The sequence below is a fragment of the Varanus komodoensis genome, unplaced genomic scaffold (genome assembly GCF_004798865.1).
Source record: "Varanus komodoensis strain SLA01 unplaced genomic scaffold, ASM479886v1 scaffold5, whole genome shotgun sequence".
Taxonomy (NCBI): Eukaryota; Metazoa; Chordata; class Lepidosauria; order Squamata; family Varanidae; genus Varanus; species Varanus komodoensis.
The window spans coordinates 5155787-5183573 of NW_025336087.1; the positions used below are offsets into that span (position 1 = coordinate 5155787).

At 39.1% G+C, this 27787-nt stretch overlaps 2 protein-coding genes across 8 annotated transcripts in view; one reads left to right on the forward strand and one right to left on the reverse strand.

Moving 5' to 3' along the window:
- The window catches only part of SETD9 (SET domain containing 9), a 36673-nt gene extending 15679 nt beyond the window's left edge, over window positions 1-20994 (forward strand). For 5 of the 6 annotated variants that reach the window (XR_006416266.1, XR_006416267.1, XR_006416268.1 and 2 more), the window contains one exon: window positions 5564-5668. Coding sequence is in view for 1 of the 6 variants with exons in the window: in XM_044446075.1 (XP_044302010.1) it covers window positions 20258-20399 (142 nt within the window). In the remaining 5 variants the exon portion in view is untranslated. Of the gene's footprint in view, window positions 1-5563; window positions 5669-20257 lie in introns of those variants that run through there. The other variant, XM_044446075.1, reaches the window with a different exon arrangement.
- MIER3 (MIER family member 3) lies at window positions 5674-27762 on the reverse strand. Of its 2 annotated transcripts, XM_044446073.1 has the most exons (13): window positions 27744-27762; window positions 26811-26835; window positions 22766-22911; window positions 21653-21787; window positions 20479-20599; window positions 19224-19309; window positions 18255-18327; window positions 15250-15401; window positions 14257-14338; window positions 12817-12908; window positions 9918-10045; window positions 9604-9749; window positions 5674-9510 (listed from the first exon to the last, which is right to left on the reverse strand). In XM_044446073.1, exons 1-13 carry the CDS (start codon window positions 27750-27752, stop codon window positions 9053-9055), a joined length of 1653 nt encoding a protein of 550 aa, XP_044302008.1. In that variant the 5' UTR covers window positions 27753-27762; the 3' UTR covers window positions 5674-9052. The 2 variants fall into 2 exon arrangements, with proteins under 2 accessions (XP_044302008.1, XP_044302009.1); XM_044446074.1 differs by lacking the exon at window positions 27744-27762 and having other exon boundaries at window positions 26758-26829.
- Between the last annotated feature and the right edge of the window lie 25 nt (window positions 27763-27787).

Here is a 27787-nt window from a genome sequence, read left to right on the forward strand (position 1 = left end):
AATGGCCCTTTGTTTGGTATTATTAGAGAGGGAAGATATGTTTTCCGCTCTACTTTCTCCACACCAAGCATAACTTTGTACATCTCTATCGTGTCTTTCCTTACTTTCATTTCTTCTAAGCTAAACAGGCCCAAATGCCATAACTCATATTGGAGTTGCCCCAGTCCCTTGATTAAATGCTTTCATTTTGGCCTCATATTGAAGTCATATTAAACTTGTAAGACCCTTTTAAATTTAAGTGGTTTGTCTCTAACAGCACATACAGTATATCACAGAAGTGAGTACACCCCTCACATTTTGTAAATATTTTATTATATCTTTTCATGTGACAATGCTGAAGAAATGACACTTTGCTACAATGTAAAGTAGTGAGTATACAGCTTGTATAACTGTAAATTTGCTGTCCCCTCAAAATAACTCAACACACAGCCATTAATGTCTAAACCGCTGGCTACAAAAGTAAGTACACCCCTAAGTGAAACTGTCCAAATTGGGCCCAAAGTGTCAATATTTTGTGTGGCCACCATTATTTTCCAGCACTGCCTTAACCCTCTTGGGCATGGCGTTCACCAGAGATTCACAGGTTGCCACTGGAGTCCTCTTCCGCTCTTCCATGATGACATCACGGAGCTGGTGGATGTTAGAGACCTTGCGCTCCTCCACCTTCCGTTTCAGGATGCCCCACAGATGCTCAATAGGGTTTAGGTCTGGAGACATGCTTGGCCAGTCCATCACCTTTACCCTCAGCTTCTTTAGCAAGGCAGTGGTCGTCTTGGAGGTGTGTTTGGGGTCGTTATCATGTTGGAATACTGCCCTGCGGCCCCGTCTCTGAAGGAGGGGATCATGCTCTGCTTCTGTATGTCACAGTACATGTTGTCATTCAAGGTTCCCTCAATGAACTGTAGCTCCCCAGTGCCAGCAGCACTCATGCAGCCCCAGACCATGACACTCCCACCACCATGCTTGACTGTAGGCAAGACACACTTGTCTTTGTACTCCTCACCTGGTTGTCGCCACACACGCTTGACACCATCTGAATCAAATAAGTTTATCTTGGTCTCATCAGACCACAGGACATGGTTCCAGTAATCCATGTCCTTAGTCTGCTTGTCTTCAGCAAACTGTTTGCGAGCTTTCTTGTGCATCATCTTTAGAAGAGGCTTCCTTCTGGGACAACAGCCCTGCAGACCAATTTGATGCAGTGTGTGGCGTATGGTCTGAGCACTGACAGGCTGACCCACCACCCCTTCAACCTCTGCAGCAATGCTGGCAGCACTCATACGTCTATTTCCCAAAGCCAACCTCTGGATATGACACTGAGCACATGCACTCAACTTCTTTGGTTGACCATGGCAAGGCCTGTTCTGAGTGGAACCTGTCCTGTTAAACCGCTGTATGGTCTTGGCCACTGTGCTGCAGCTCAGTTTCAGGGTCTTGGCAATCTTCTTATAGCCTAGGCCATCTTTATGTAGAGCAACAATTCTTTTTTTCAGATCCTCAGAGAGTTCTTTGCCATGAGGTGCCATGTTGAACTTCCAGTGACCAGTGTGAGAGAGAGCGATAACACCAAATTTAACACACCTGCTCCCCATTCATACCTGAGACCTTGTAACACTAACGAGTCACATGACATCGGGGAGGGTAAATGGCTAATAATGCCCAATTTGGACAGTTTCACTTAGGGGTGTACTCACTTTTGTTGCCAGCGGTTTAGACATTAATGGCTGTGTGTTGAGTTATTTTGAGGGGACAGCAAATTTACAGTTATACAAGCTGTATACTCACTACTTTACATTGTAGCAAAGTGTCATTTCTTCAGCATTGTCACATGAAAAGATATAATAAAATATTTACAAAATGTGAGGGGTGTACTCAGTTCTGTGATATACTGTAAGTTACAGTTTTTTCTGATCACTGGTTCTTTTAACTACTTAGGCAACTGTTGAGAAGTCAAGCAAAGGCCTACTAGGGAGGCAAAGGAAGGGGCTTAATTATTGTTCCACCATCAGAGACTTGCCTACTTCCCCTCCCCACCCAAAAAATGCTTGTACCTCAGTGCAAAGTAGCTGATTCCCCATTGGTCTCTACAAATGTTATAGACTGAAGCTAAGGGTGTAATGGATGGCCTGGAATCCACAAGATCCAAATACACACACCCCTTGTACCTCTGACCACCCTATTCCCTGCTTCCCATCATGGACTTCAAAGCGAGCATTGTTATCTCCCTTCTACTGAAATCAGTGGGAAGCTAGGAAAGAATAAATGAACATATGAGCCTACCTCCTGCCCTGAGTACAATGGGCACAGGCACATGTCATGTTAACCCACCCCAACAGTATGGCCAAGCCATGGTGGATTGGTTGCTGCAAACAACCTGCAGTGAACTAAACAAATGATTAGGCTTAAGATGGGTTGTTGGTGAGCCCAGTCATTTGAAAACCTTTTCCCCCATCTTTTACCTGTATGTGCATAACTGCATGTATTGACAGGTGCAGGGATGGGGAGCCTATGGTGGGCATTGTACAGGGGAGACTGCTGGCAAAGTCCAGCAGGTATGCACTCTTGCATTGCCCCTCAGAGGCAGCAGGTAAGCCTCCCTGCCCCTTTCTAGCTACATTTGACAGTTGTCAAAATGTAAGCAGCCAGATGTATCCAAACTTGCAATTGATCTTTGCTTGCAAAAAAGGGGGGTGGTGACTTCTTCACTGCCTTCACAACATGATCCCCAGGTGTTTTTTTTGGGGGGGGGGGTGAACTTCTGCCTGCGGGAGCTGTTGGATTTTGCTAGGCATGTGTGGATGGTATTTTTGTATGCTGCCCATGATTTGTGTCATGGGAACTCTGGTAGCTGGAGTTGTTCCAGGGTTAGACCACCCTAAAATAACTCATAACTTGATTCAGGATTAGTTGAAGCAGGTCTGTAAATCTGAACCCTTGAACAACCTGTTGCCTGGGTTCATATGGCGTAACAACCCATGGCAAGCTGCCTCTGCTCAAGCATCATAAAACAGCCCTGACAGCTAAATTAAGCCCTATTGAGCTGCTGCAATGTGCAAACAGCCTCTTCATGTCTCTGTGCACCAACGTATACACTCTGATTCCCAGAGGGCACATTATCTAGAGCCACATCAATATGGTATCAGGCTGGTTGAGGGACAGGGACTGCTTTGGATGCCTTGCTGAAAAATCTGCATTAGAAGCTGAGTGCTTGTGTGTGTCTTTCATTAGACATCTTGACTGTTTTCAATACCATTGACAGCTAAGGCTATTGTGCCAACTGTACCCCTTACCAGAGACATCTGATCTGGTCATGACCACATGTGCCTTAGTTACATTCTGTCTGGACTGCTGCAAAGGCTTTCCATGTGTAGTTTCCTTTAAAAACTGTTCTAAAATTTCAGCTGGTCCAGAATGCTGCAGCCAGATAGCTGAGTGGATCAGATTACTGTGTATATGTGATTTCCATGTTGTAGCAGGTTCACTGGCTACCACACTGCTTTCAGGCAGTATTCAAGTACTGGTTATAACATATAAACTGGATGACTTAGGACAAGGCTGCCTGAAAGACTGACATCTCCCATACAAGGCGGCTCAGTTTTTAAGCTTTTCAGGAGAGAGCTTTCTGAGACTGCAATCTTAAGAGGTGTGCTTCCTGGCAACAGAAAAGAGGGCACTTTTGGTACCTGCTTCCTGGTCATGAACTCCCTTGCTAAGGAAAACTGGACTTGCTCTCATTCAAATGTCATTTTATTCAAGCATGATTTTGAATTGCTAGCTGGTCTGTTGAGTTGAATGCTGTTTTTTAAAAACTTTATTTTTTGTTTTAAATTGCATTTTAGTGCATTTTAATGTATTTGTTTATCTGTTTTAGTAAGTTTTATTGGTGATTTGTAAGCTGTCATTTTTATAGAAAGGCAGGATACAAATAATACTGGAAATATGTTTTTTTGCATCCTTGTTCATACTGAACATGGAAAAGGCCATTGAGGGCAGAGAAAATCCATTTTTATGGGCACCTGCATAATGGTTTTACTACCATATTGGGTTCACTTATCCCTTTGGTGGTCTTCTCAGAAGGAATGGCTATGCTTCTTGGAACAATTAAGTAGCAAAAGGTGAAAAAATGTTTTGTTAAAGATTTAACTCCGAGCTTTAACCACTACATAGAACCACCAAGTCTTAGCCTTCCTTTCTTTATTCATGTCAGAAGCATCACATTTAAAATAAGAGCAGATGCATCCAAATGTAGTAAGTCTTGATTAACTAAGTAGTAGAACTGCAAGTTCCAAACACATTTTTGGGAGGTTTGAGGATATTTCGAGATTTTACTGTAAGCAGGAGTGAAAACTATGCAAATAAATTTTCATTTGATCAATTACTGTCTAAAAGGAAGTTGATTAAATGACTGTTTGACAATGCTATTTGACCTTTAAGTATGCTGCAGTGCTTTAATTGAAATAATAGTTACCTGTGCTTCTCTAGAAACTCCAAGTAGACTTTTGAAAACTGAGCAAGGCCACATTTCACCATTATCAATATGTATCAGCTTCTATTTTCTACTTGTGGGTATGACTTGTATGGGGGAAGTTGCATGTCTTGCAGCCTTGACCATACAAGCCTCATTTCAATTCTACATGGTCTTAATTTCCATTCAGTGCCCTCCTCTGTCATATACCTATAGAAGACCTGTTATCTTGATTCATTCTGGAGGCACTTAACTTTGGCAGATTATTTCCAAGTGCAGAGACTCCCAGAACAACTGACCTGTGTGACCATCCAGTAAGATATTTTGTGTTCTGGGCCTTTGACTGATAGCAAAACTCTTCCAGCATTGTAGTATTAAATAGAGCCTTCATTACACAACTATGCATCATCTTCAGAATAGTATAAAAATTGCAGTGACCTAGTAAATCCGTATTCAGAATAGTAAAAAACTATGATACAATCCAATATCAAGCAACAGTTAATTATTGGTTTACATTAATATTTGTTCACGAACATAGATCTCCATATTTTCTGATTTTTCTCTTAGGCTGCAAACCCTGTACCTACACACCTGAGAGTCAGTTTTAAATTATCCCAGGTACTGAACTCAGAGAGACTTAGTTCTGGATCAACATTTATAGAAATGTAAATGCGTTGGCAAGTTCAGTAGACAGAGAGACTTCTATTCAGTCTTAATACCATGGACACAGGTTGGGAAGGAACAGCTTATGTAGAGTGGCTGCAGCAGTTAAGGATTGCTGGCAGTGGCTGAATTCCACTATATGGCATAAATCTAGAATGTGATTTCTGTGTTTATTTAGCATTGCCATTCACTAAACAGTCCAATAAATAATAAGTGGACTGTAGCCTATGAGAGGTAGGAACCCTTTCATAGTCCAAGAGCCAAATTCAATTTTGGAGAACCTCCTGGGGTTCACTTTACAAGATTAGGTAGTCTGGAAGAACAAAGCAGTTCTCCTGTCTGAAGGTGTATTCTTTCCTTCCTTCATTCCAGATGACACACTTGCAATGGTGATAATACAGATCTATTTACTATTCTGTTTCCATTTCTTATCAGAGACTGAACTTTTGAAAACTTAAAAGGAAAACCAAGGAACCCATGTATGTCTAACAATGCTGGAGTGACAAATAAATGTTGCAGAGGCATGAAAACTTTCACAGGAGGAAAAAAGGTTTCCAGACATTTATTTCTGGAACTGTACACCAGGTATTAAAGTACAACAAATACAAAATAATGTTCAAAAAAATCAGTGTTTATGTACAAATATTAAAACCAATGCAACAATAGCAACTTCCTCTTGGGCATCAGATACTAAAACTGGTTGCGATTGTCACTAATTTATGCCATTATGCGCAGGGAATACCAACCTGAATCTAAGAATGACTGGAATTACTGGTTGCTTCAGGAAGGACCACCGTCCTCAGCTGTTCTTGAACAATAACTAGAAAGTTTTCCCATTCTAATGGATCACTCATAACCATGATACTGTATAAATTTAGTTTTCCATTTATAGACAGTATGCATATAACACTGGGCAAACAAAGTCTTCTAATGGTCAGTTATCTACTAGTTTACATTCAAATGTGAAATATTCACTAAAGACCTTGGTTAAACTAAATAGTATCACTAATACACTACTGGATCAGAAATTAAATATATGGTTGTGACCATGTTTTCAAATGAAAACTATACAAATCAACTGCATTGTACACAATTTTGTATACTTCAGACAGCATTGTACAGCCTTCAAGTGAAGTCAGCAGTTTGACCTTAAGACCCAGAAAAATAAAATTTTGAAAAGCTATCAATGAGATTATGAAATGGCTAACAAAAGTAGTATTGCTCTAATCACAGCACCAGTTACATTGCTAAGAGAATCAGCTATCCTTTTCAGAGTCCCTGTGGTTAAGTGATACATCTACCAAACTGCAGTTGCCCATGATGGATTTTTGGTTTGTTTGTTTATGAAAGTAGGGGAGAATATATTTAGCAATGAAAAAAGAAGTCATCACAGTTTGTTAGAAGAATTGTGCTTTACCCACTAAGAATCAAGGCAATGTAGATTTCACCATATGGTTACAGTTCTGCCATCTTCAAACTGCTCCTCAAACGCAATTCTTTTAATAAACAGTAACAATTTCTTCATTAAAAATGTTTAAAATAGAGAAAAACAGGTTAAGTCCAGCTTTTAAAAGAAAATTCAATAAATAGCTATTTTACATGAATAAAGTCATAGTGGTACAAATTTATGAATGACACATCAAGCATGCACAAAATGTTACTATACACAGAAGTAGTCAGAAAATATTGAAATAGATATCTAAAAAGATATGCAGAATGTACATATTTACATAATCTTGCAAATTATTGCCTCATTTTAACAAGGAATTAAAAGTAAACATTACCAGCTAGCTAGCCAACAGGCTAAATTAGATCAGCAATTAAAAATCTATTAAAACTAGCCAGAATTCATTGTTCTCTCATACCATTTTCAGAATTTTGGTCAAAAGTCTTTATTAAATAACTAAAGTGTCCATTCAACTTGCTGACAATCAAAACTTTAGACGAGAAACTAGACTGTCTCGGTCTTCATTAAGACCCCAGCAATGCATAGATAAACTGAACATAGTACTGCATCAGCTAATGAGAATGGGTGTGTTCATTTAAGTGCAACTGGTATAAGCATTCAGACATTTTTGTGTAATGATTTTTATACAGACCAGCCACTGTAAACCCATAAACGTGTATAACAGAAAGAACGGGACCAGTATTTTACAAAATTACATAAGCTGTGTGGATCCAGAAACAGAAAGAAACAAGATACAGAATTCAGCACAAACCACAGCAACAAGAAGCTGACAATTCGGCTAAAAGTGTCAGAATGCGACACAGGGCCAAGGCTACCCATTACTCACTGTGTACTTATTAGAATGACTAGATGGATTTTTGAAGTATGCTTTAGAGCAGATCACCAACCACCTTTGCCCACTCTGCTAAATGAAGTTGCTAAAATTGTTAAATGTGCTATGGTGTAGAATTCTACAAAGCCATCTTTGTTACAGTGCCATGAAAAAAACATAGCACTATGCTGCATCTCAAACTGAGGATGTCAATGCAGTTCACAGTATGTAGAATAAATACCCTCCCTTTGAAGCATTAAGTAAGGAGTCTGCTTTCTACTTAAGCAGTGCAATCACCACTACCAACACTGACAAATTTGCCCTTGAAAAAGAAATAGCAAGATATTTAAAAGAAATTAAATGTGTATAATTTCCAGTGCAAAACTAGACATGGTTGACTGTATTTCAACTGTGTTGTAGTAAAGTTCAGCATTTTTGTAGAACTTGGTGTCATTCAGGAGACATAACCAATACCTTCTGAGTAATAACACAACTGATAGCCAAAACTCTAATGACTTTTCACAAATCTGCATCTATGAAGTTATCTGAAAGGAAAAAGAAAAAGAAAGAAAAAGAACAGCCTTCTCAGAGGTTTCTCTCCAAACTATAAAATGCACTTGAGCCTGTATCAATCCAGAAGAAAAACATATCCATGCTGGAATGCAATTACAGCATCAACAATGTTCTACTGCATCATCACCATCTGTGAATCTAGAGTCCCTCATAAGTTTAACATTTTGAACTGCAGTGCTCTGAACTTAAGGCAAGTCCTAAGATGTAAATCATTAGTGGCAAATCCTAAGCTGTGCAGACTGTACCATTATCCCCCAGTGGCCTCAGGAAAAGTAACATAACATTTGATGTTGTTTTTCACATTACACTCCTGGGGAGTGTGGACAACCCCCCACCCCCACCCCCCGCAAATACACCACATCATTTCAGCCAACAGGTTTTAAGTACACAAAAACCTTTGGGCAGTATAGACATCTTTGTGTAAGGTAGCCATGGCCTATAATTTGGTAAGAGCATCCAAATGTGTCTTCAGACTTTGCTCCTACAGTCCCTTGTGCTAGTATCCACCAAGATGAAATTGTTGTATTGTAAACTGAAGTGCTCTGGTTTAGTATCAGATGAGAGAAGGTTCCGTTTAAAAATATCTTCGTGTGTTGTGCAGTTTAAATTAAAGAAACCTTTCCCTGCTTTTTCTTTTCTTTTATTTTTTTAAATGCTACATTGAGCAGGGATCAGGACTGGTACCTGTAAACAATTGCTATTCCACTGCATCCATTAGGGCAGAAGCAACTTAGACTAAACGCCACTGCAATCAGTTCAGAACTTCTGTGCTGGTTTTGAGACAGCAGTCTCTGTCTACAGGTTTAAAAAGAGGAAGCAGAGCTTAAAGCTGCACCACAGAGTTCTCTTAGTCCTCAAACTCTGCTAAACATTGTATGAAGTCTCCATATTTATGGATTGGAAAAAAGTGAAATTACTCTTGATAAATCAAGATATAGTTCTGTACATAAAGACATCACTGATGTCATATAGTTCAAACTTCCAGTGAAAGACTAAGCAAACTTGATCATTCTCATCAAGTTTACCTTGAACTGCCAACAGCGCTCACTGCCTCTTCAGTTGGCTGCTAAATTCATTCTGACTGGAGGGCAGTATGCTGGTGCAATGCATGAGCATTGATAAAGCCATTTGTCTCATTTGCAGAGAGACTGCTGAAGTCAGCCACTGAGACTGCCATTTTGGCACTGGTAATGTGATGCGTGTGATTCTCAAAATCAACACCCAAGTTGTTTACAGAAACATCATTCATGAAGGTTTCTGGGACTGCAATTCCCATTTTTAGTCTCTTGGCAGGCCTTTCAGACTCCTCGCTGCACATGTTCATTGGGTTTAACTCGGAGTGATAAAATCCAGTCTCAAATAAATTAAAACAATCACTTTCACCATTACTAGGCAAGTTAAGCAAATCTTCTGTTACGACAGGCACATGATTAACTGCTGTTCGGGGCAAACTATCCAGAGGTGGGAAGGCATCATCTAAACAGTTCACATCTGTAGAGTGGCAGACTGTGGCTACAGTGTTGGTCAGTGCTGAAAGAAAGAAAAATATTTTATCCAAAAGATCACCGTAACTTAACATTCAGTAGCATTAAACTGTTCCATGACATCTTTTCCTTCAATTACCTGTCAAATCATTGGCAGTGATAGAGTTCAGGATGCTTAGCTGCTGTTCAGGGATAGGCTCTGATCTGCTGTTTGATGTTATGGCTGAAGAATGCACAGCTCCACCAAGAGCTTCTGCTTCATCTACCAACCGATCCATATAGTCCCTGTAGGGTATAATCATATTAAGATTATTTAATAGGGACTAGTTGCAAGGTGTATCTTCAGAGTATCACCCATGCTCTATTATAACAAGGACAACATTGGGAAATTCTGGAGAAGGGGAGGGCAAAACTAAAAAAAAAAAAAAAACGCTTTAAGGTCATTGAACTTACGTGACTCCAGGATGGTGGTTGTACCTCTTTTTTCCAAATCTTGTTTGCTGTGCAAAATAGTCGTATCGTTCTGATTTCTTCCACATGTAGTAAAATGCTACACATTCAGCAACTGTTCTGGTTCTCACCTAGAAAAAACATAATTAACACACTCAAGCCTTTATATTGGTCTCTGATAAGCAGTCACTGAAAAAATACTAATTTCAAAGTATTAAAAGCAGTATTTTTAGTATAAATGAATTCCAGATCAAAGATGCGAAAGCCCATCTCAATTTTCAGGACAGAAATGGAAGAGAAGGGGGTTTATTACTTGACATGCAGGCTTTGTTTGCAATTTGTTGCTGTTAGGTTTTTGGACCTTTATAAAAGCATACCCTTTTATTTTTTCACAAGAAGGGCATTTTAATAGCTGTAAGAAGGAGACACCACCTCCAGATAATCAGATATGAAATAGTCCTAATCCAAACATACATTAATTTTCTCTGTTGAGGGCTTGTGATATTGCTTGTGCTGGCCCCACCTCATGCTGCACTCCCAACCTTCCTGCGTTGTGCAGGAATATCTGAACTGTGGCTCTAGTCCACACCATAGTTACACAGGGATTCCAAATCTGGTGAGGACTGTAAGCGACTTTTGGACGTTCACTTAATGCAGGAAGAATAGGAATGAAGCGGGCAGGAGCAACATGCATGATCCCATGACCCTTCCATTAATGCACTAAGGTAAATGTTTGCTATTATTTTTGCACAACGGTTTCACTAATACAATAGAAGAATAAATCTAAATATTTTTGCATGAGAGTATTTTAACTTATCTTTGTAAATAAAGATTATTCAAATGTTATTTTTATTCAAATGTTATTTTAATTGTTAATATTATTTATTCATTTTATTCTTTGGCCAGGGTGACTTAATTTATATTGTTAATTTATATTGTTTTATTGAATTCTATTTATTTATGGTTTGTGAGCCACCCCGAGGCTTCGGTGAATGGGGCGGCATAGAAGTCCCCTAAATAAATAAATAAATCTTGGGAGACTTTTTGGCTAGAGGGCGGGATAAATATGCTGCAATAGACAAGCTTTGAAGAGGCAACTACCAACAGCCTTCCCAGAGAGAAGGCTTTAGCAAAGACCACAGCCTAGTCCATATCACTGGGATCTACGTTTTTCAGAAGAGGTAATTAAAAGAATTAAAGCAATATAATACATTGGCTACAGATAGGTCTACTTTAAATTTTCCTTCTTAAGTACTTTGACTGAATGCAGGCTTGCAATTGTGTCATTCACCAGGTTGCCTGCGGCAAGTTACTTGCAGGCAACCATATAAGAAGGGAAAGAACTGTGTAAACAGCCATCATATTGGTATATTTATACAGGATTATACTAGGAGAACTGGATGCATGGTTCTTTCTCCTTCCTGGACTATATTTTTACTGTTTGAGGGGTGACAAACAGATACACGAGCATTGACTCTACAGATACATGTGCACATACAGGAGAGAACTATCCAAGTCCCCTTTCCTAATTAGGCAAGAGCTACACACTCCTGGCCAATATGTGTTTCTAAGTATCTAAGTATCTACTGCAGCTTTTAGACAATTTTAGCTTTCACACACACTCCTGAAAAGGTCCATCCTAGTTGACCATGTTCTGCAGACAAAATATATTCCCATGGCTAAAATGTACCTAGGATGATATCAAAGAGAAGATCAACAAGCTGACAAAGAAGATCCTGACTCTCACAACTTGTGCAACACAATGTGAGGCCCTCAGGATCACATAGGCAACAACGTTCTTGGTATTCTCCTCAGGCACTGAGAAAAACTGGAAGGATGAAGATGCCAAATTTTGTCTCATTTTGATTTAGAAGAGAATATATGGGTAGGCTCAGTTCTACAAGACCAAGAGACAACTCCCACCCAACTGGAAGTATGACTCATCCACTGCTTCTGCTCTGCTGCACAAGTGCTCTTCTATAAATCAAGGAAACCAAAACATTCACATCCTGTATTACCATGACTGCTTCGAAGAAGGTTGCCACAGAGGTGTCTTATTTAAAATTGAAAGAATAACTAAACTGATCAATGCTTCTGCTAGCAAACCAATTGCAAGCATCTGGAACCCTGGCTGGATGGATTACGGTACCCTTCTGCCTGGCCTGCAAGTCCTCCTATGCTGTGAGCTTGAGAGAGAAGTCTCCTTTGCATTGAGCAGGCACCCCACAAACAGATTGCGTTAGGACGAGGAGCCACTGTCTTGTTGCTTCGTGCAACCTGCCCTCTCCCACTTTCATATGCTCTCTGGAAAGCAAGAATGGTACTCAGATGAATGCATGCACTACTGATGTAATTCCTCTGAAACTGAAGGCAAGAAGGTATCATCTTCATTTTCACATAAACATTCATCAGCCCAAGCCCCCTTTCTTATGTGAATTTAAGAATCAGCAAGTATTTACTGCCTCATTTTAGAAGAGAAGCAGCACTCACGAGATGTAGGAGATGTAACTCCCTGTAGCTCAGGAAAGATTTGACTAAACTGGATGTTTTACTTGTTTAGCCTCAAACAGTAATTAGCACTTGTGTGGTAGTGAAACAGCAGAAAACTAAATGAGCAGAGCAGCCAGTTTCAAAAAAAGAAAAGAAAAAAGAAAGGGATAAACATCCAAAGTAATGACATTCCTTTGCAGGCTATTTCAGACATAAACAGGCTGAGTCATTTACTAAATGAGCAATGTTACATTTGTTGTAAATTTAACATGCAAACAGCCAGTCAGGAACAATATGCTGTTCATATTACTCTACTCATATCTGACTTTATCCCATTTAATTGGTTTCTTCTCAAATTTCATATGAATTTGTCTGCATTTGTTTTGATTCATTTTCCATTTTGCCAACTTACCTTATTTTTTTGTATGAGATGAAAATCTTTCCCATAAATCAGAAGTGCATGTTCAAAGTTTCTACATTCTTCTTCTGTCCAGGCAGTCATTTCTTGAGAGAAACAGAAGCAATTAAGATTTGATATTCTGGCAAATATGTAGCCATCCTACCTATTAGACAGCAAAGAAAATACTCCCAACCCAAGAATTACAATCCACATATAGAAATGGGTTTCCGTCAGCCGAGCATGAATCTAATAGGCAGAGAAGAAAGCTTCACATCCTGTGATGAATCCATTCAGGCAGACATTTTTAATTTTTTATACTTACATTTCACCTTTTTCCTTCAGGGAACTCAAGGTGGCTTACATAATCTCCTCTTCCTCCTCCCCCTCTCAATCTTATCTAAGTGATTGCATTTGGGCAACAAGCATATTCAGAAGAGCTCAGCATTCAATTATGTAATATGTTGAATATAATTATGTATAATTCAATTTGGTACAATTATAGTATTCTCAACACAGTCATTCTTATTTTGTGCCCATCTAATTTGATTTATAACACTTATTCAGGACAATACATGACAAATAGCTCCATTGCTCTTATTTAGAGTTTTAGGTCAAGCCCAAGGCAAGTCACAATAATCTCAATTTTTATTATTACTATTCCATGTCTTTTCTGCCCAACAATAAAAGTTCTCTAAAATTTGTTTGTTTGTTTATTAAGACATTTATATGCCGCCCCATTCGCCGAAGCCTTGGGGCGGCTCACAACATGAAGAAAATTACTAAACTGACAATATAAAAATAACATTATAAAATAAATAACAATATAAAGTTATCAAACAGAATGCATCTTTTAATTTAAAAACTGCAACAATATCCTCTTTAACATGGACAAATTTGACAGACATCTTTTTCTAGTTATGACATTTCTAGAACAAAAAAGTAACCAATTATATTTTGCAACTAAAGCTCTTTCAGTTTAGTTCGGGGGATGCGCACACACAGGAGTTTTTACTATTAAATAGCCTCATTTGCAGCACCTCTTTTTGCTGTCTGAAGTGTTGTAGGACTGCAATAGTATATCAGGAAAGGCTGCTGACTGTGTTCCTTCTTGAAAATGTTACCTAACACTTATGAGTGAACAGAAGTTGCAGAATGAATCTGTAATCTCACACAAAAAATTAGTATCTACTTCCATAATTATATGGAACTAGCCAACTGTAATACTTGCATCTTTCTGATAGCAGCTAAGCAATCTGTTCTGCTATTATAAGAACTGAGGAACTGGGATACGTAACTTGTCACCTCAACTCATTTCTGTCAGATTTAAATCATAACTCGTACATTGCAATGCAATGCAAGTATCTTCAAAAGAAAGTACAATTAAGTTCAAGGGTATTTACTCCCATGTGTGTACAGGATTGCCGGCTTAATCTCTTACCAGAGATTTCTTACCTTGAGATGCCTTTCCATTTGAGCAGTACTTTTCAACTGCTTCTTTCACATTGTGGTTACATTTGAAAAGTTCATAGAGTGCCTAGGAGAGATTGCAATACTTCTTGTTAAACTAGTCAGAAGAAAAGCACAGTAAAATGATTATATGCACATGTGAATCCCGTGTGTTGACCTTATTACCACATATTTTTCCACTTATTTAAAGAAATATAAAAGGAACCTTTATGCAGACCAAGGCAATATCAGAAGATACGCTGTTGGAACCTGCCTACTGTCCATTTCAGTCCTGTTTTATCATCAAGCACAGGAATGCTACTGGGGGAAGGGAGAGAAGATAACTAATTCTGCAAATTCTCACCCTTCCTGGCTCTGACACTGTTCTGTAAGATCTCCCAGACATCTAGTGCAGAGTTATGTGGTCAAGAAGGATGTGGGAATAGTTGCCTCCCTCCCCTTCCACTGACAATAGTGTCCCCTAACCAGAACTGTGCTCCTGCCTACAGAAGTGAAGCCACTATATATTGTGTAAATTATAGAGCTACACAGAATTACAGTTTTGCACCTTCAGCTGTGAAAGCGTCTCCCAAAATTTCCAATTAAGAATATTATGAATAAAGAACATTAAACATGTAAGACTGTGAAGAGCAGACATACATCCCAAAGTACTTGTGGGGAAGGGGAAGGGCCAGGAAACCCACACTGGCTGCAGTTCCCCCATGTATCTTATATGTGTATAATTTGCCAGCCTGGTGCTTTTTTACTATTAAGGAAAAAAACAAAACAAATTCGTGTTGGTCTTCATTTGACTTACTTTTGTTGCTTAAAACAACAGTCCAGGTTACAGTTTTGACCAAATGTGTATCAATAAACAATTGTGAGGATATTCTCTTTCATTTAAGTTTACACTGTACCTTATCCCATTGAGCTTATCCCTTATTCCACTGTACGTTATCCCATTGGATACTCATCTATGTTCTAATTTAAGAAAAATACCTGTTCATTGTCTCGGGTATGTATTCCCTCGGGGATTCGGCCAATCATTTTTTCATTTCCAGTTCTTAAAGATGTCTCAAAAAGATATTCTTTAACTTTATTCTCTGAAATCACATCAGGTTGCCAAAGTAGCTGGTCTTCATTTTCATATGCTATATGAAAAAGAAAAGTAATATAAACAGAAGTTATGGAACAGATTTTCGTATGACAAAGAGGCAGGAGGATAGAAAATATGCAGTATGAGTATATTAGCCACAAAAATAAGGAAGTAAGAAGCATTAGCATAGATGGATCAAGTAAAACAGAATCAAAATCAAGCACCTTGAAAGAAAATCCTAAAAAGCATGGGTAATATACTAAGTCTTGTTATACTGTATTGTAGAGTTTTAACTTTTGTCAACTGTCCAGATAGTTTTTGTCTTTGGAAGGTTTAAAAATGCAATAGTTCCAGATCAAGAAAAAACTCAAACTCATACAAGGGCTTCTTAAAAGTATTTACATTTGCAAATGTGCATTGAGGATTAAAAGATATCACACTACTAGAAGCAGATGGCAATACTGGAAGATATTAGTTTTCAGAAGTTAATTTCGGTTTCTAAAATTTAATAATTTGTTAGCACATACTCTAAGATTAACCTATCAAGAAACTGACACTTGAAACACAAGTTCTGAGTCATCCTCTGCACATTTTCCAATGAGCATGCTTATTTGACACTAAAATGCACAGTTGAAATTCATGACAGACACTTTACCTCCAGATGTGAACTATTTACAGAGGCTTCAGCAATGATGCCTCCAATGGCAAGTGTGGCACTGCCCTCTGGTGAGCATAACAAGCAAAAGGTATTTTTCTCAGAGTTGAGACTTATACATTCCAACAGTAGCCATGCCCCCCACCAGCGCAAACACTGAAAGGAAAGTTGGGATGAGAGTTGGAAAAACATGCTGTTTCTCTTCTCTGCCTCATTTTTCTCACCAGAAAAGTGTACTGTGGTGGCGTTAAGGCCTTTGCTGCTGCACAAAGGCACTTGGTTGCATCCAACTGAAAGCTAGAAGGACTCTGGCAACCATATTGCTGGTTTGGCCAAGACTTATAAACCCCTGTATTTGCCATAGCCAAATATTTAAGTACCTGCATTGTACTGCAAACAGCATGCTTCAAACTTGCAAATTTTCCAGGAAACTCAGCATTAGATTTTTGGGGAGGTGGAGGGGGGAAGGAGATACAATTAACATTCCTATCCTGAGAAGCATGGCTAAATAAGAGACTAAAATGCTACTTCTGTCTTTTGAAATCATTTTCTAGCATATCTTGCCAAAGAAGATATGGAAATGAAGCCATGTTTAAAAGAGAAGTTTCATTTGCCTTTCTTGGAATCCCACAAGTGTTTCTGATATTTTAATAGGCAATTAAATTTAAGGCAATTAACAACCACTTAATTTAGATCATTAAGCCTCCCATCTCTCTCAGCAGCTTTGGATATCACTTGCATAATTTTAAGGCATCTCCAGAAGTTAGAAGCAGTGGAGAAACTGTTGTAAGATGGTGTCATTATTTCTTTCTACAGCAGTCTCAAAGGTAGCCATTAGAAACTGCTTTCACATCTCATAATTATTCCACAGTGTGGAGAGGAAATATTTCCAACTTTAGAATACCTCTGTTTCATAAAATTAATAGTAACAAAAGGAATGAATACATATCAAATTATACAAGTGAAATGAATACAGTAGCAATCAAATATAAATAAAAAAACTTGTAATTAACTTTTTGTGAGCTATTATTGCTAGGAAGCACGTACATGTATGTGCACAGATCTTCATGTTAGACTAATTTTCATTATCTTAATTTTTCTTACATAAAATGTAAGTAGTACAAGGAAGTGGTATGTTATTGTTAGTTGTCATATTACAATATATTTATAAGTATCCCAGTAAAAATAATTCCTAAGCAAAGCTTTGAATTTGTTTGCATATAACAATCAAGTTATAAAAAGTACATTTTTTAATGAAATATTTAAGTACAAATGCTTTGGGCTATGCAAAGACTCTTCCAGATATTAAAGCAGTACTTAACATCACTACTGAATATTTTTTTTAAAAAAAGTTTGTTTACTGAAATCAAATAAACATGCAAAATCAGATACTCATCATTTTATTTCTGGAAAAGTTCTGATGCAAAATTTCCCCCTAACCTCCAGTCTTTTTACTCAACAGCAATAGTGAATGTTTATTTTCTTTCAGGCAAAATGCAATGCCTGGTTTCAACCGATGGTTTCGAATGCGCTGGTTTCAACTGATAGGACTGGCCAAGCTGGCTCCGGTCCCCAAGTCCTTGTGTGCACCAGTCCCCTACTCTGCCCCCAACTCAGCTAAATAACCAGCAAGACCTGAAGGGGCATTCTACTTGTATTTGCTTAAACATGACCTGAACTCTGCATGATCAGAGAGTTCTACTAGTGTTCAACCAAATGCAAGCAGAATGACCCTTCCAACCTGCCTGCTCAACACATGGAGTCTGGGAACTGAGGTGGGAACTGCCTTTCACATGGATGTAGAGGACAAAAACAGCATGCACAGTGCCATCCCTTACTGCCCGCAAAACGAATGGGCAATTGGAAACAAACAAAAACTACTGTACCTGGAAAAGGTCTGGTCAGAAGAGCTCACACAAGGGAGCTCTGCCAACTTGTCCTAATCAAGAAATAAGCATGTCCATTTGTTTCAGGGTTTTCTCTGGGAAGCACAAAACCTCTGCAGCACAAGCAGTAGGTGGGTTCTTTTTGTTCACCAAAATAAAAATAACAAATCACTGGGATATAGTGTTTGCAGAACAAAATCTGTGGGACACAAGGAAACTTGCAAGGGCCAAAGCACCCCACGGTATTCTTTTCTATGCTTTAGATGCAAATGCCACTTTTCAAAATGTAATTTTAAAACCTTGACATAAAACCTAAATATTTAAATCAGTAATAATAGAAGTAATAATGATAATGATGATGACTTACCCTTTCCATCATCAGTGCTTTTGCCTAAATAAGGTGGTATTTCTGCTTGGTACTGTGATCCAATCATTATTTCCTGAAGAGATTTTTTTAAAAAGCATCCATTATTATACTTTTTTTGAATGATATGTTATTTTATATAATTTTAATCCATTTTAATTGTGTAAGCTGCACTGAGAACTATTTCTGGTAGAAAGGCTGGGTACAAATCAAATAATTAAAAATATTTATACATAGCTCTCATGATACATTTGTTATCCAAATGCTGTCCCTCTCTTGGCATAAGATCCAAGTACACCCTTGTTGCCATGGTCACACACTATCTTCTTCTGACCTTACTCCCCCACAACTTATTGAAGGCCACCCTAGCAGACCACAGTGCAATTCTAAGGTTACTGTTGGAAAGATGCCTGAATGCCTCTGTAGACAAGCAAGAACACTCCCCATGGTACTTTGAATCCTGCTCAAGGCCATAAATAAATACAACTCCAAAACAAGGCATTTTTCCAGTAGTACTTAGCTTCAAACCATTTATGTAATTATTTAAGAGCATTCCTACATCTCCTAGATATTGTCTTTGGCACCACAGGATACCTACATGTTCAGATCCAAGGATGGAAACAAAGCTCTGACCTCACAGCTGTCCATCTGTGTTCCAATGACCTCACTACCCACCCAACTGGTACAGAAAAAAGGGTGCCAGCTGCCTCTCCCAGGCTTGGTTATCAACTTCAGAGTGTGGAAAGGGGACAGGGAGGGAAGGAGGCTGAAGCACCAAGGACAGATCCTGCTGATCCTCCAGCCTTCTTCCCTCTCCTGCCAAAGCACCTCGGATAAAATGTAGAGCAGGAGGTGGAGATTGTCTCTGCCACTCCCCCAACTCTGCTGGGGATGCTCATAAACTTCCAAGGTCAAGATGATTATACCCTAAATAATTTTCAATTGTTTAAGTTGAACCATTCCAAATATTACCTTCCGCAAATCTTCAGATGAATTGCCAGTATCTACTTCTACATCCTCACCATCTGATTCTTTATCACCGTCACAGGTAGTGTTTGCTTGTGTAACAGAAAAGGCACAAGAGTTAATTCAGAATTATTCACCAACTGCAATAGCATATATTGTGTGTGTGTGTGTGTGTGTGTGTGTGTGTGTGTGTGTGTAGCTCCAATACCTTTTGAGACCCAGGTAATAGAATTACTCTGATTCATTCTTAGTTACATTCTGCATGAGAATGACAACCATTTGCCTCCTCCTGCCATTATATATAAATGTCTTTTAAGAACCTGGTCTTTTACACTCTCTCAAATTGATTCTGCGTGTTGTCCAGTTTCCACCTTTTGCTTTCACTTGCATTCTCAAGTATAAACTTGTACATTTTACAATGCTTTACATAAAGTAACCTGTTTGCATAGTCACTGTAATACCACACCTCAGTTTAAAGCAATACAAGTAACACCAGTGTTTAGCAGAAACTTGAATCATCTTAGAATTTCTTATGGTCCCTGTTCCCACTTCTAAGCAAAATTCAGATAAATTAGCCTGGATCGTAAGTGGCTGGGAAAAGTAAATTGCAACAATTGTTTATGTTAATGTTATCTCAAGCAAGGCATTACATAAACCATTTTGAAAGAAAGGGGGCAAAAAGCAAACACATTATTGACTCTAATGTGGACATTATTCAGGCTATCATTAAGTACAATTTCTAGTTAGAAACTGGTAAGTTTAGAAAACATGAACTGAAGGATTTTCAATACAATGTTATATATTTTGGTTAGTTGAAATGAAACAATATAACAAGTGGGCCACTTGTTTCCAATGTGTCCTAGCATTCATGCTTAAGCAATTTTGATTGGGTGCAAATTAAGTTATACAGGTTGGTGCGAGTCTACTGGCTGAGTTTACCAGCCAGTAGTGTTACCTTTTGTAGGCAGTATAATTAGCACTATTGCACCACTGCAATGATGGAAATTTGACAATTACATTCAAACTTTTTTTTTCTGCAGTCATCCATATCAATTAAAAATACAAATGGATCAGGGAACACCAAAATGTCATTCTAGGAAGGTTAGTGCCATGTCTACATTTGCAAAAGCTGAGATCACCAAGCAAAGTCAGAATGTGTTCTCTCTGAAGAAAGTTAAATAACGACTGACGCAAGCCCACAATCTTAATCTTCCTAATTAGAATTTTGGCACATGAAAACTGACAACATTCATTTCCCTACATCTTAATGGTCGAGGGAAAAAGTCCGTTGTTTCATGTGAAGTAACCGATGGTGTCAAATCATCAGCAGAAGACTGTGTTTCTTCATCATCTCCCGACAAAAGGTCTTTGGCTATTTCTTCCTGTAACCAGAAGATCCAAGGATTAGCATCATTCAACACTGGAAACAGTGAGTATCTTGAAAATCATCTTACAGCTGTGCTGCTTATGCGGAAGCTTGGAGAAGAGGGACAAATGTTCCCATTAGAATTGCATTTATTTTTTATGAGAGCCCCAATTTAAGTCATACTTACAAAGGGGGAAACACTATAGCATCCAGTAGTTTTAGGTTTCAATAATTACATAAAGCATCTGGATGTTGTATATACGAAATTTTATATCCTGTCACCAGCAAGTCAGACACAATGTGTTCTGTTGAAAGATACTGGTGTTCAAAAGAAAATGCACCAAGTGGCATTTGATATAAGAAGCATATTTGGTTCTAATGAAGGCTACTTTACTGGAATTTTACCTTTCTTAATCATGTGAGAGGTTTAAAAAATAATAATAAATGCCTCATTTTCCTTTCATTCTGCACTGTTATTCTACTTAAAGATAAATCTTGGCCATGCTTAGGACTGCGACTGAGTTTGTGCCATAAGCATTTGGAATCCAGCTTCCAAAAGAATGAAATTTTGGGTGCAATCTTATCAGTATGTCCATATGCCCCGAACCTGGAGACTAAAAGGCATCCTATGCAGAGTGGAAGGAGTGCTAGAGGTGATCTTCACCTCACTGTCCTCCCATCCTACAGTTTCCACTGGATGAGACTTTTTGTCCTTCTAGCCTGAGTGTCGATGGGGGAAGCAGGCTGAAGCAATTGCAAGATGTCCGATATCTTCGCCTCTCCTCCCTTCCCAACTGCCACTAAAATGAATCCATTTCCCCCTCTCCAAGGTCATGTTCCCAATCTTGGAGAGCAGTTGATGCAGTTCTATCTTCAATGGCTGCAAGGCAGAAGTGGGCATGGAGCTCCAATTCCCACCTCAAGGCTGGAGCACTATCTACGCTCCTCAGATGCTGCAGAGGTGCCAAAGAATTGTTCTCTCCATCTCTACGCATTAAAGGGAATAGCATCATAGTAGTCATAGAATCTAAAAGTTTACAATCAATAGAGAAAAATGTTTAAAACTTACTTTATCCAAAGTCATGTCTGGGAGTTCATCTGCAAGTTCACTTGGGGAACTATCTGCACTGGAACTTGCTATAACAGGAATTGTAGGTTCATAGCCATAGAATGCTAGCAAATCTTCCAAGGGCATGCTTCCTTCCTGTTTTTTTTAAGGAAAACAAAATACATTGCCATGTGTAGAATTCAATGCTAATAATTCAATGTAATGCAACTGATTTTCTTCCTCTCTCCATCTCCCCACAGCATCCCACGAGAATCTGCTCCAGAGTTCCACTGCCTTATTTCTACTTCCACTGATTTAAACAGCTTTGTGAGTGGAACAATGTCACTGGAATTCACCCAAAGTGCCTTAACACACGTGTCAAGGAACAAAATGGTTTCAACAACCAAGTGAGAAGAATGATCTAGACTGGTTGACCCTGTATGAGCAGAATGCTAGACTAGCCAGACTTTTGGTCTGATCCAACATGGCTCTTCTTCTGTTCTTATCCAAAGATAAGAAACAAAGAGAGGAGGACTTCAAAGACACAATTTAAATGGACAGAGACAACATTTGCCATCTAATCCTATAATGTCATTTTTGTTTCAACAGATAAATTGACATCATACCATTAGGCAGAGCCACATGCTTTAGCAATAGCTTCTGAATGGCTATTTACACAATATGGATACACTGCCCTTAGCTCTACATATAGTGCTGGTGCTGCAGTGCTGATGGTTACACATGATAAAGCAAACCTGTGCTGAGTGGAAGTACAGTATATACAAGTATATACAAGTTCAGAAAAAACTGCACTTAACATGTTCCATTCACAGCACATTATAGCACACACCACATTCCAATTATGAACATATGGGGAAGTTATGTGGGTGTGGTTTGCTATCATTTTGTATTCTTGTGAAAACAATAGAAAGGACTTCCTATAGCCACTCTGAAGTGGCTTCCAAAAATTATTTAATTTATATTAAAAGGGATCTCATGCAAATATTTCCCTCAAAACCTTTAAAATGGCAACAAAGGGGAAAAAACAGAAAGGTTTCTCTGGTGATTAAGATTGCACAAACCACTCAGTAGAGAATATGCAATAGGTACATGTCTACAGAAAAAAATCTTTACCTTTTCTAAGTCTTCAATCTCAGAACTGAAATTTTTGCCCTCGTCCATCATTTCCTCCTCTTCAAGAGTTCTTTCATCATCATAGTCATGTACCAACATTTCAGCTGTAGGGTCAAAGTCATGATCCTCAGAAGATAAAGAGCCAACTATAAAAGACAATGCAAGTATCTTTAGCAACAAACAAAATAATACCAATGATAAAAAGCAATGACAAATATTAGGTTCAAGGAAAATGTTCCAATAAGCAGGCATTAATATCCAATTTTACTACTTGTAAGCTGAAAGCACACCAACTTAAACCAAGAAGGGCATGACCTCCATGCCTCTTATTCCAGAATAGACCTTTTCAGACAGAGAAGTGTCTGCTGTGGAGCAGAAGTTTGACTGACATCACTGAATCACTTAATTACAGCCTTTGTTGAAGTACTGTATGTTAAGTATAGCTATATCTGCCCAAAGAACAAATATGTTTTCAGTATAAGCTAGACCAATGAGCTAACAATACATTGTAGCTATCTCTGTTAGAGTACCTTCCCCATTAGTAGCTTTGATATCCTGAACCACTGAATGAGCACTAAGCAGTGCAATTGTAATGGTTCATATATGGAAACTCCAGTATAATTTGGATGAAAGTTTGCAGAAATGTAGCATCTTTATACAAACACCTACTAAACAGGAAAAAAGTGCACTGACTAGAAGCTGACTCACTTGAAAAAAATGTTTTAAAACTACTGTAGTTTGGTATAAGAAAAAAAGTAAAATCTAAATCTTTTAGATGTTAGTAAAATCTAAGGGCAGTTACCTCTGCTCTTGGTGCACATAAACCTCCGTTCAGAGCAACATGACGTGCAGCAGTTATCTCTGCTATGCCTCTAACGCTGCATTTCATCTAAATGGCCTTGTGAAAGGAGGTGAAAGAGGCCACAGCACTATCTGGTTATGGCTAAGCCATCAGCCTCAGCCTCCTCCCCTCCCCAAGTTCCAGCACACCCCCTTTCCTCCTCATCAAGGCCAATTTCCAGCCTTTACATGCCAGCTGCAAAGGAGTTGTGTTCAGAGTTCTAGCTATGAAGTTGTAGAAACTTGAAACTGGGACTCAGTATATATCAACCCACAGAAAATGTCATGAAGTGAATGGATTGTGCCCTAAACAAGTCAGAATTGGGTATTCACAATTCATTTTTAACAAGAAAAATGCTACAAGGAAGTGGTGTAAACTAGTCCTGACTATGTACACTGCCTTTTTAAGCATCCCAGTACAGGATATATGCAAATTTAGTGCAACATATCTGGATGGCACATACCCATTTATTTAGATTATTACTTCAAAATACTGAATGTCATTAGATCTCCTTCATTCTTATTTATAAAAACTTGGAGCAACTTCAAATGGTACATTTCTTATTAAATGTGTCAGGTTAGTTTAGATTCAGATAAGATACTTCAATTAAATACAATTTACCTAAAGCTGTTAAATGGAGAGAAAGATACAGTTTAAATGAATGCCAAAGAAGAAAAAGAGGAAGAAGACAACAACAACGACGACAATGACACAGATTACCTAAATTCCTTTTTAAAATAATGTGTCCCTTTTTTAATACTGGAGTATAGTAAAATGCTTTATTTAATTCAAATTTACAAAAACTGTTAAATCGCTTATAACATTAAGAACAATTGCATATTTATAACTGGTAATTTTCATTTTAAAAATCTAGAACAGGACCCAGCAAAAGGTAATCATTATGATATCCAGCTAATTTCAATGAGAAGTAGTTTAGATTTGCATGCAGCACTCTCATTGAAATGAATGGAATCTAAAGTGATTAATTTGGGGCTATACTGGACTCACATTTTTCTCTTTAAATTAAACTTATTCTAGAAAAAGACATGCTTAAGGTATAGAATTTGTTATATAGCTGCATATATTGCACCTGATTATATAATTCAGTTGTGTTAATTTAACTTTTATTATAATGTAATACTCCCTACAAATTATAAAGTGCAATCCTAAGTGTGCTAGGTTTAAAGCTGGGCAGGTCAGAGCAATCCTAAATGAATGAAGATTTCCTTAGTGGATTTTCTAAGAGAAATGAACTTAAGTGGAGGATGATTTACCACTTCCAAAGCCTGTTGGGCTTGTGCTGGCTGATGGGAGAGGGAGCATTTCCAACATACAGTGTGGCAAATCTTCGTTGTTTTGAATTTCACTACTCCATTGAACTCAGCCCAAGGGAAATGGAAGTTACTTCAAGTAACCAAGCACTTAATTCTGGAGCATTGCAAGGGAATGAAGGGACTTTGGATCTAGTGAATCTAAGGCTGTTTCTAATGAGATTGTAATATGCCTATGGAATGCCTTGTTTTGACGTCTACTGCCCACAGGCATACCAGTGTCTCTGCTGCATATGTATACCCCCTACTGATGAAGCTTGTGTCCACCAGTGAAGGAACATATTGGCCCCATCCAAACCCCTCCAGTTAAGCAGACCTCCAGGTTAGAATTGCACTGTAAGTGTCTTAGAATAACTTCAGTGTAGCAAATGTTGTGCAAAACTTATCCTGAAAACTATGCTTCATGTGTGCTGCTTCAGGATGCTTTGCATTTCTTTATATAGTTACAGATGAAAATATATTCCATTTATAGGCAGTATATATAAGGAAAATGCAATTTACAAATCGCAGAGTCCTACACTTTTCTACTCAGCTGTAACTCCCACTGAGCTCAATGAAACTTATTCCAAGGTACAATACCTGATTTGCATGATTTTACTTTTGATTTCATTCAAAGAAAAATTCAATCTAAGAATGAACTCACTAAATTTTAGTTTCATTGAGACAAGTAACTCCACTTTTACTTCTATGCATTAAAGTTAAATACATCTTATCTATAAAGCAAAAAGCAATTATTAATACTATGAGCAACAGAAACACAGAAAGGTACATCAACATAATGAAACTTTCCTCCAAGAAAACATGCATAGAATCAAACCCTGTGGCTTTAATCCTATTCAAACTCACAGCCCATTTTTAGCCATTAGTTAGAAGAGAATCCTAATAACGTCACAGAATTTTACTTCCAAGTAAATATGTTTATGGATGTACTATTAGTCAGAAGTAAGCTAAACATTCTGGGTCTCATCTACTGTCTTTTCCAAACAGAATAGCATCCATCAAAGGAATGGATTTATCTTGCCCCTTGCATACCCCATACTCCCCATCTGCTAGAGAGGGTGGAGGACCATCCAGGGCAGATGTCTAGGGACTACAAGTAAGGGAAGAGGAAGGAAAAGTGCTATCACTTGAGTTAGAAGTCTGCTTGCACACACTGGATATCACCCTTTAGGATTATTGCATTTTATTTGATTTTATACATAACTGATTGTATTTTATTGCTTTTACTGCTGTGAATGATCTTGTGGACCTTAGAGAACATCAGGGTACAATTCAATATAAAAATACATATATTACATTTAAATAAGCAGAAATTACTTCTGACAAACCAAAGCGATAAAGTTGTGAGGTGTAATTCTAAATTCCCTTCCCAAGAAAAAAGTGCTACTGAACTCAGAGGAACTTACTTCCGAGTAAATATGCTCAGTTTAGCAAAGCAGCAAGTCTTTTGCAAAAAAAGAGAGAGAGAGAGAGAGAGAAGAGAGGTTTGATCATTGCTGAAGCAGCAAACTATCATTAAAGTCTTGGCAGCTACATTTTAAGGTTAATTCTCTTGAATGTTAAGAATACTAAATGTTTGGTTTTCAACATCACAAAGGTTTCACAACCAATTACTATGGACTGTACAGGAGAAAACACCTGTACAAGGACACGCCACACTTCCGCTGAGAAACGAATCAATAACATTTAACATGAAAAATGGGGCACAAGATAGAAAAAAAAGGAAAGAGAGAGATTAAGAAAGAAGCACAGCAACATATTAAAGAAAATACACAAAGCATCTTTGACAGATGCGCCTGTAACCTGGCCCTTAACCGTACCCAAAAGCTTCCCACTGCTGGAATCACAGAAGAAGGAACTGAACAGGACAAACCTGGGCTCGAACTCCCAAAGGAAGCCTGGAACAAGCAATGGGGGGGAAGCAGTTAGCATTGGCTTTGCCAAAGTCTCGAAGATGGGAATTAAAAAAATAAAATGTTAAGTGAACTCATCCCGTTTCAAATTACTCAATCTCTTTCTCGCACTTTCCCCTCCCTCTTTTTTTTTTGCCTCCCTGTAACTTCCTATCTCGTCTTTTTGTCTTTCCTTTATTTTCATTATCGTTCCTTCGTTCTCTTTTTGTCTCTAGCATCCCTCTTTCTCTCTGCCCCCCACCACCCACCGACCCACCCCTTCAGGGACGCACCTACTGTGTCTCCATCCCTCGCCCGGTCTCTCATCTCTCTTCGCTGCCCCCCCCCTCCACCATCCTGTTCATCCTTCTGTGTTGCCTTTTGCCCTCCGACCCGATCCCCTCTCACTCCCTCTCCATCCCCACCGTCACTGATGCGACAGCCGGGCCCTGACACCCCGATTCTCATCTCGGCCGGGCCCGCCCGAGAGGTGACAGGGGCTGCCCAAGCAGGAGTGACGAATGGAGCTGGACCGCCCGTCGGAGAAATGTTGCCGCCGTCGCCTCCCCTCCACTGCCCAGCCCGGCTAGTCTCCCTCCATCCCGACCTGGCTTGGGTAGGGGGGACGCCCCACTCCCAGCCTCGGGACTGTGGGTGGAGACCGGCCGGGCGCTCAGCAGACAGCTCGAGTGGAGACGGTCGGAGCCAGCCGCGGCCTAGTCGCGCAGGCTGCGCTTCCCCGGGGCGAGCGACTCGAGTGGTCCCCAGACGGCCTCAGAGGCCCCCTCAGCGGGGCTCCGACCTCCGGAAGGGGGTTATAGAGGTGCGGAGGTAGCCCCCCGGGCCCGCTTCGACGCGCAGCCCCGCCAGGAGCCCGCCGGACCCCAGCGCCCCTACCCGCTTTCCCCGCTCACCTCCGCCATATTGGGAGCGCTCGGGCTGAGCAACAGCGATGCGC

Coding starts and splice junctions, on each gene's coding strand:
- MIER3 (XM_044446073.1), bottom strand. Junction 15,402..18,254: donor AAGCACTGATGATGGAAAGG/GTAAGTCATCAT, acceptor TTTTTCATATAG/CATATGAAAATGAAGACCAG. Junction 12,909..14,256: donor AAATGGAAAGGCATCTCAAG/GTAAGAAATCTC, acceptor GTTTCTCTCAAG/AAATGACTGCCTGGACAGAA.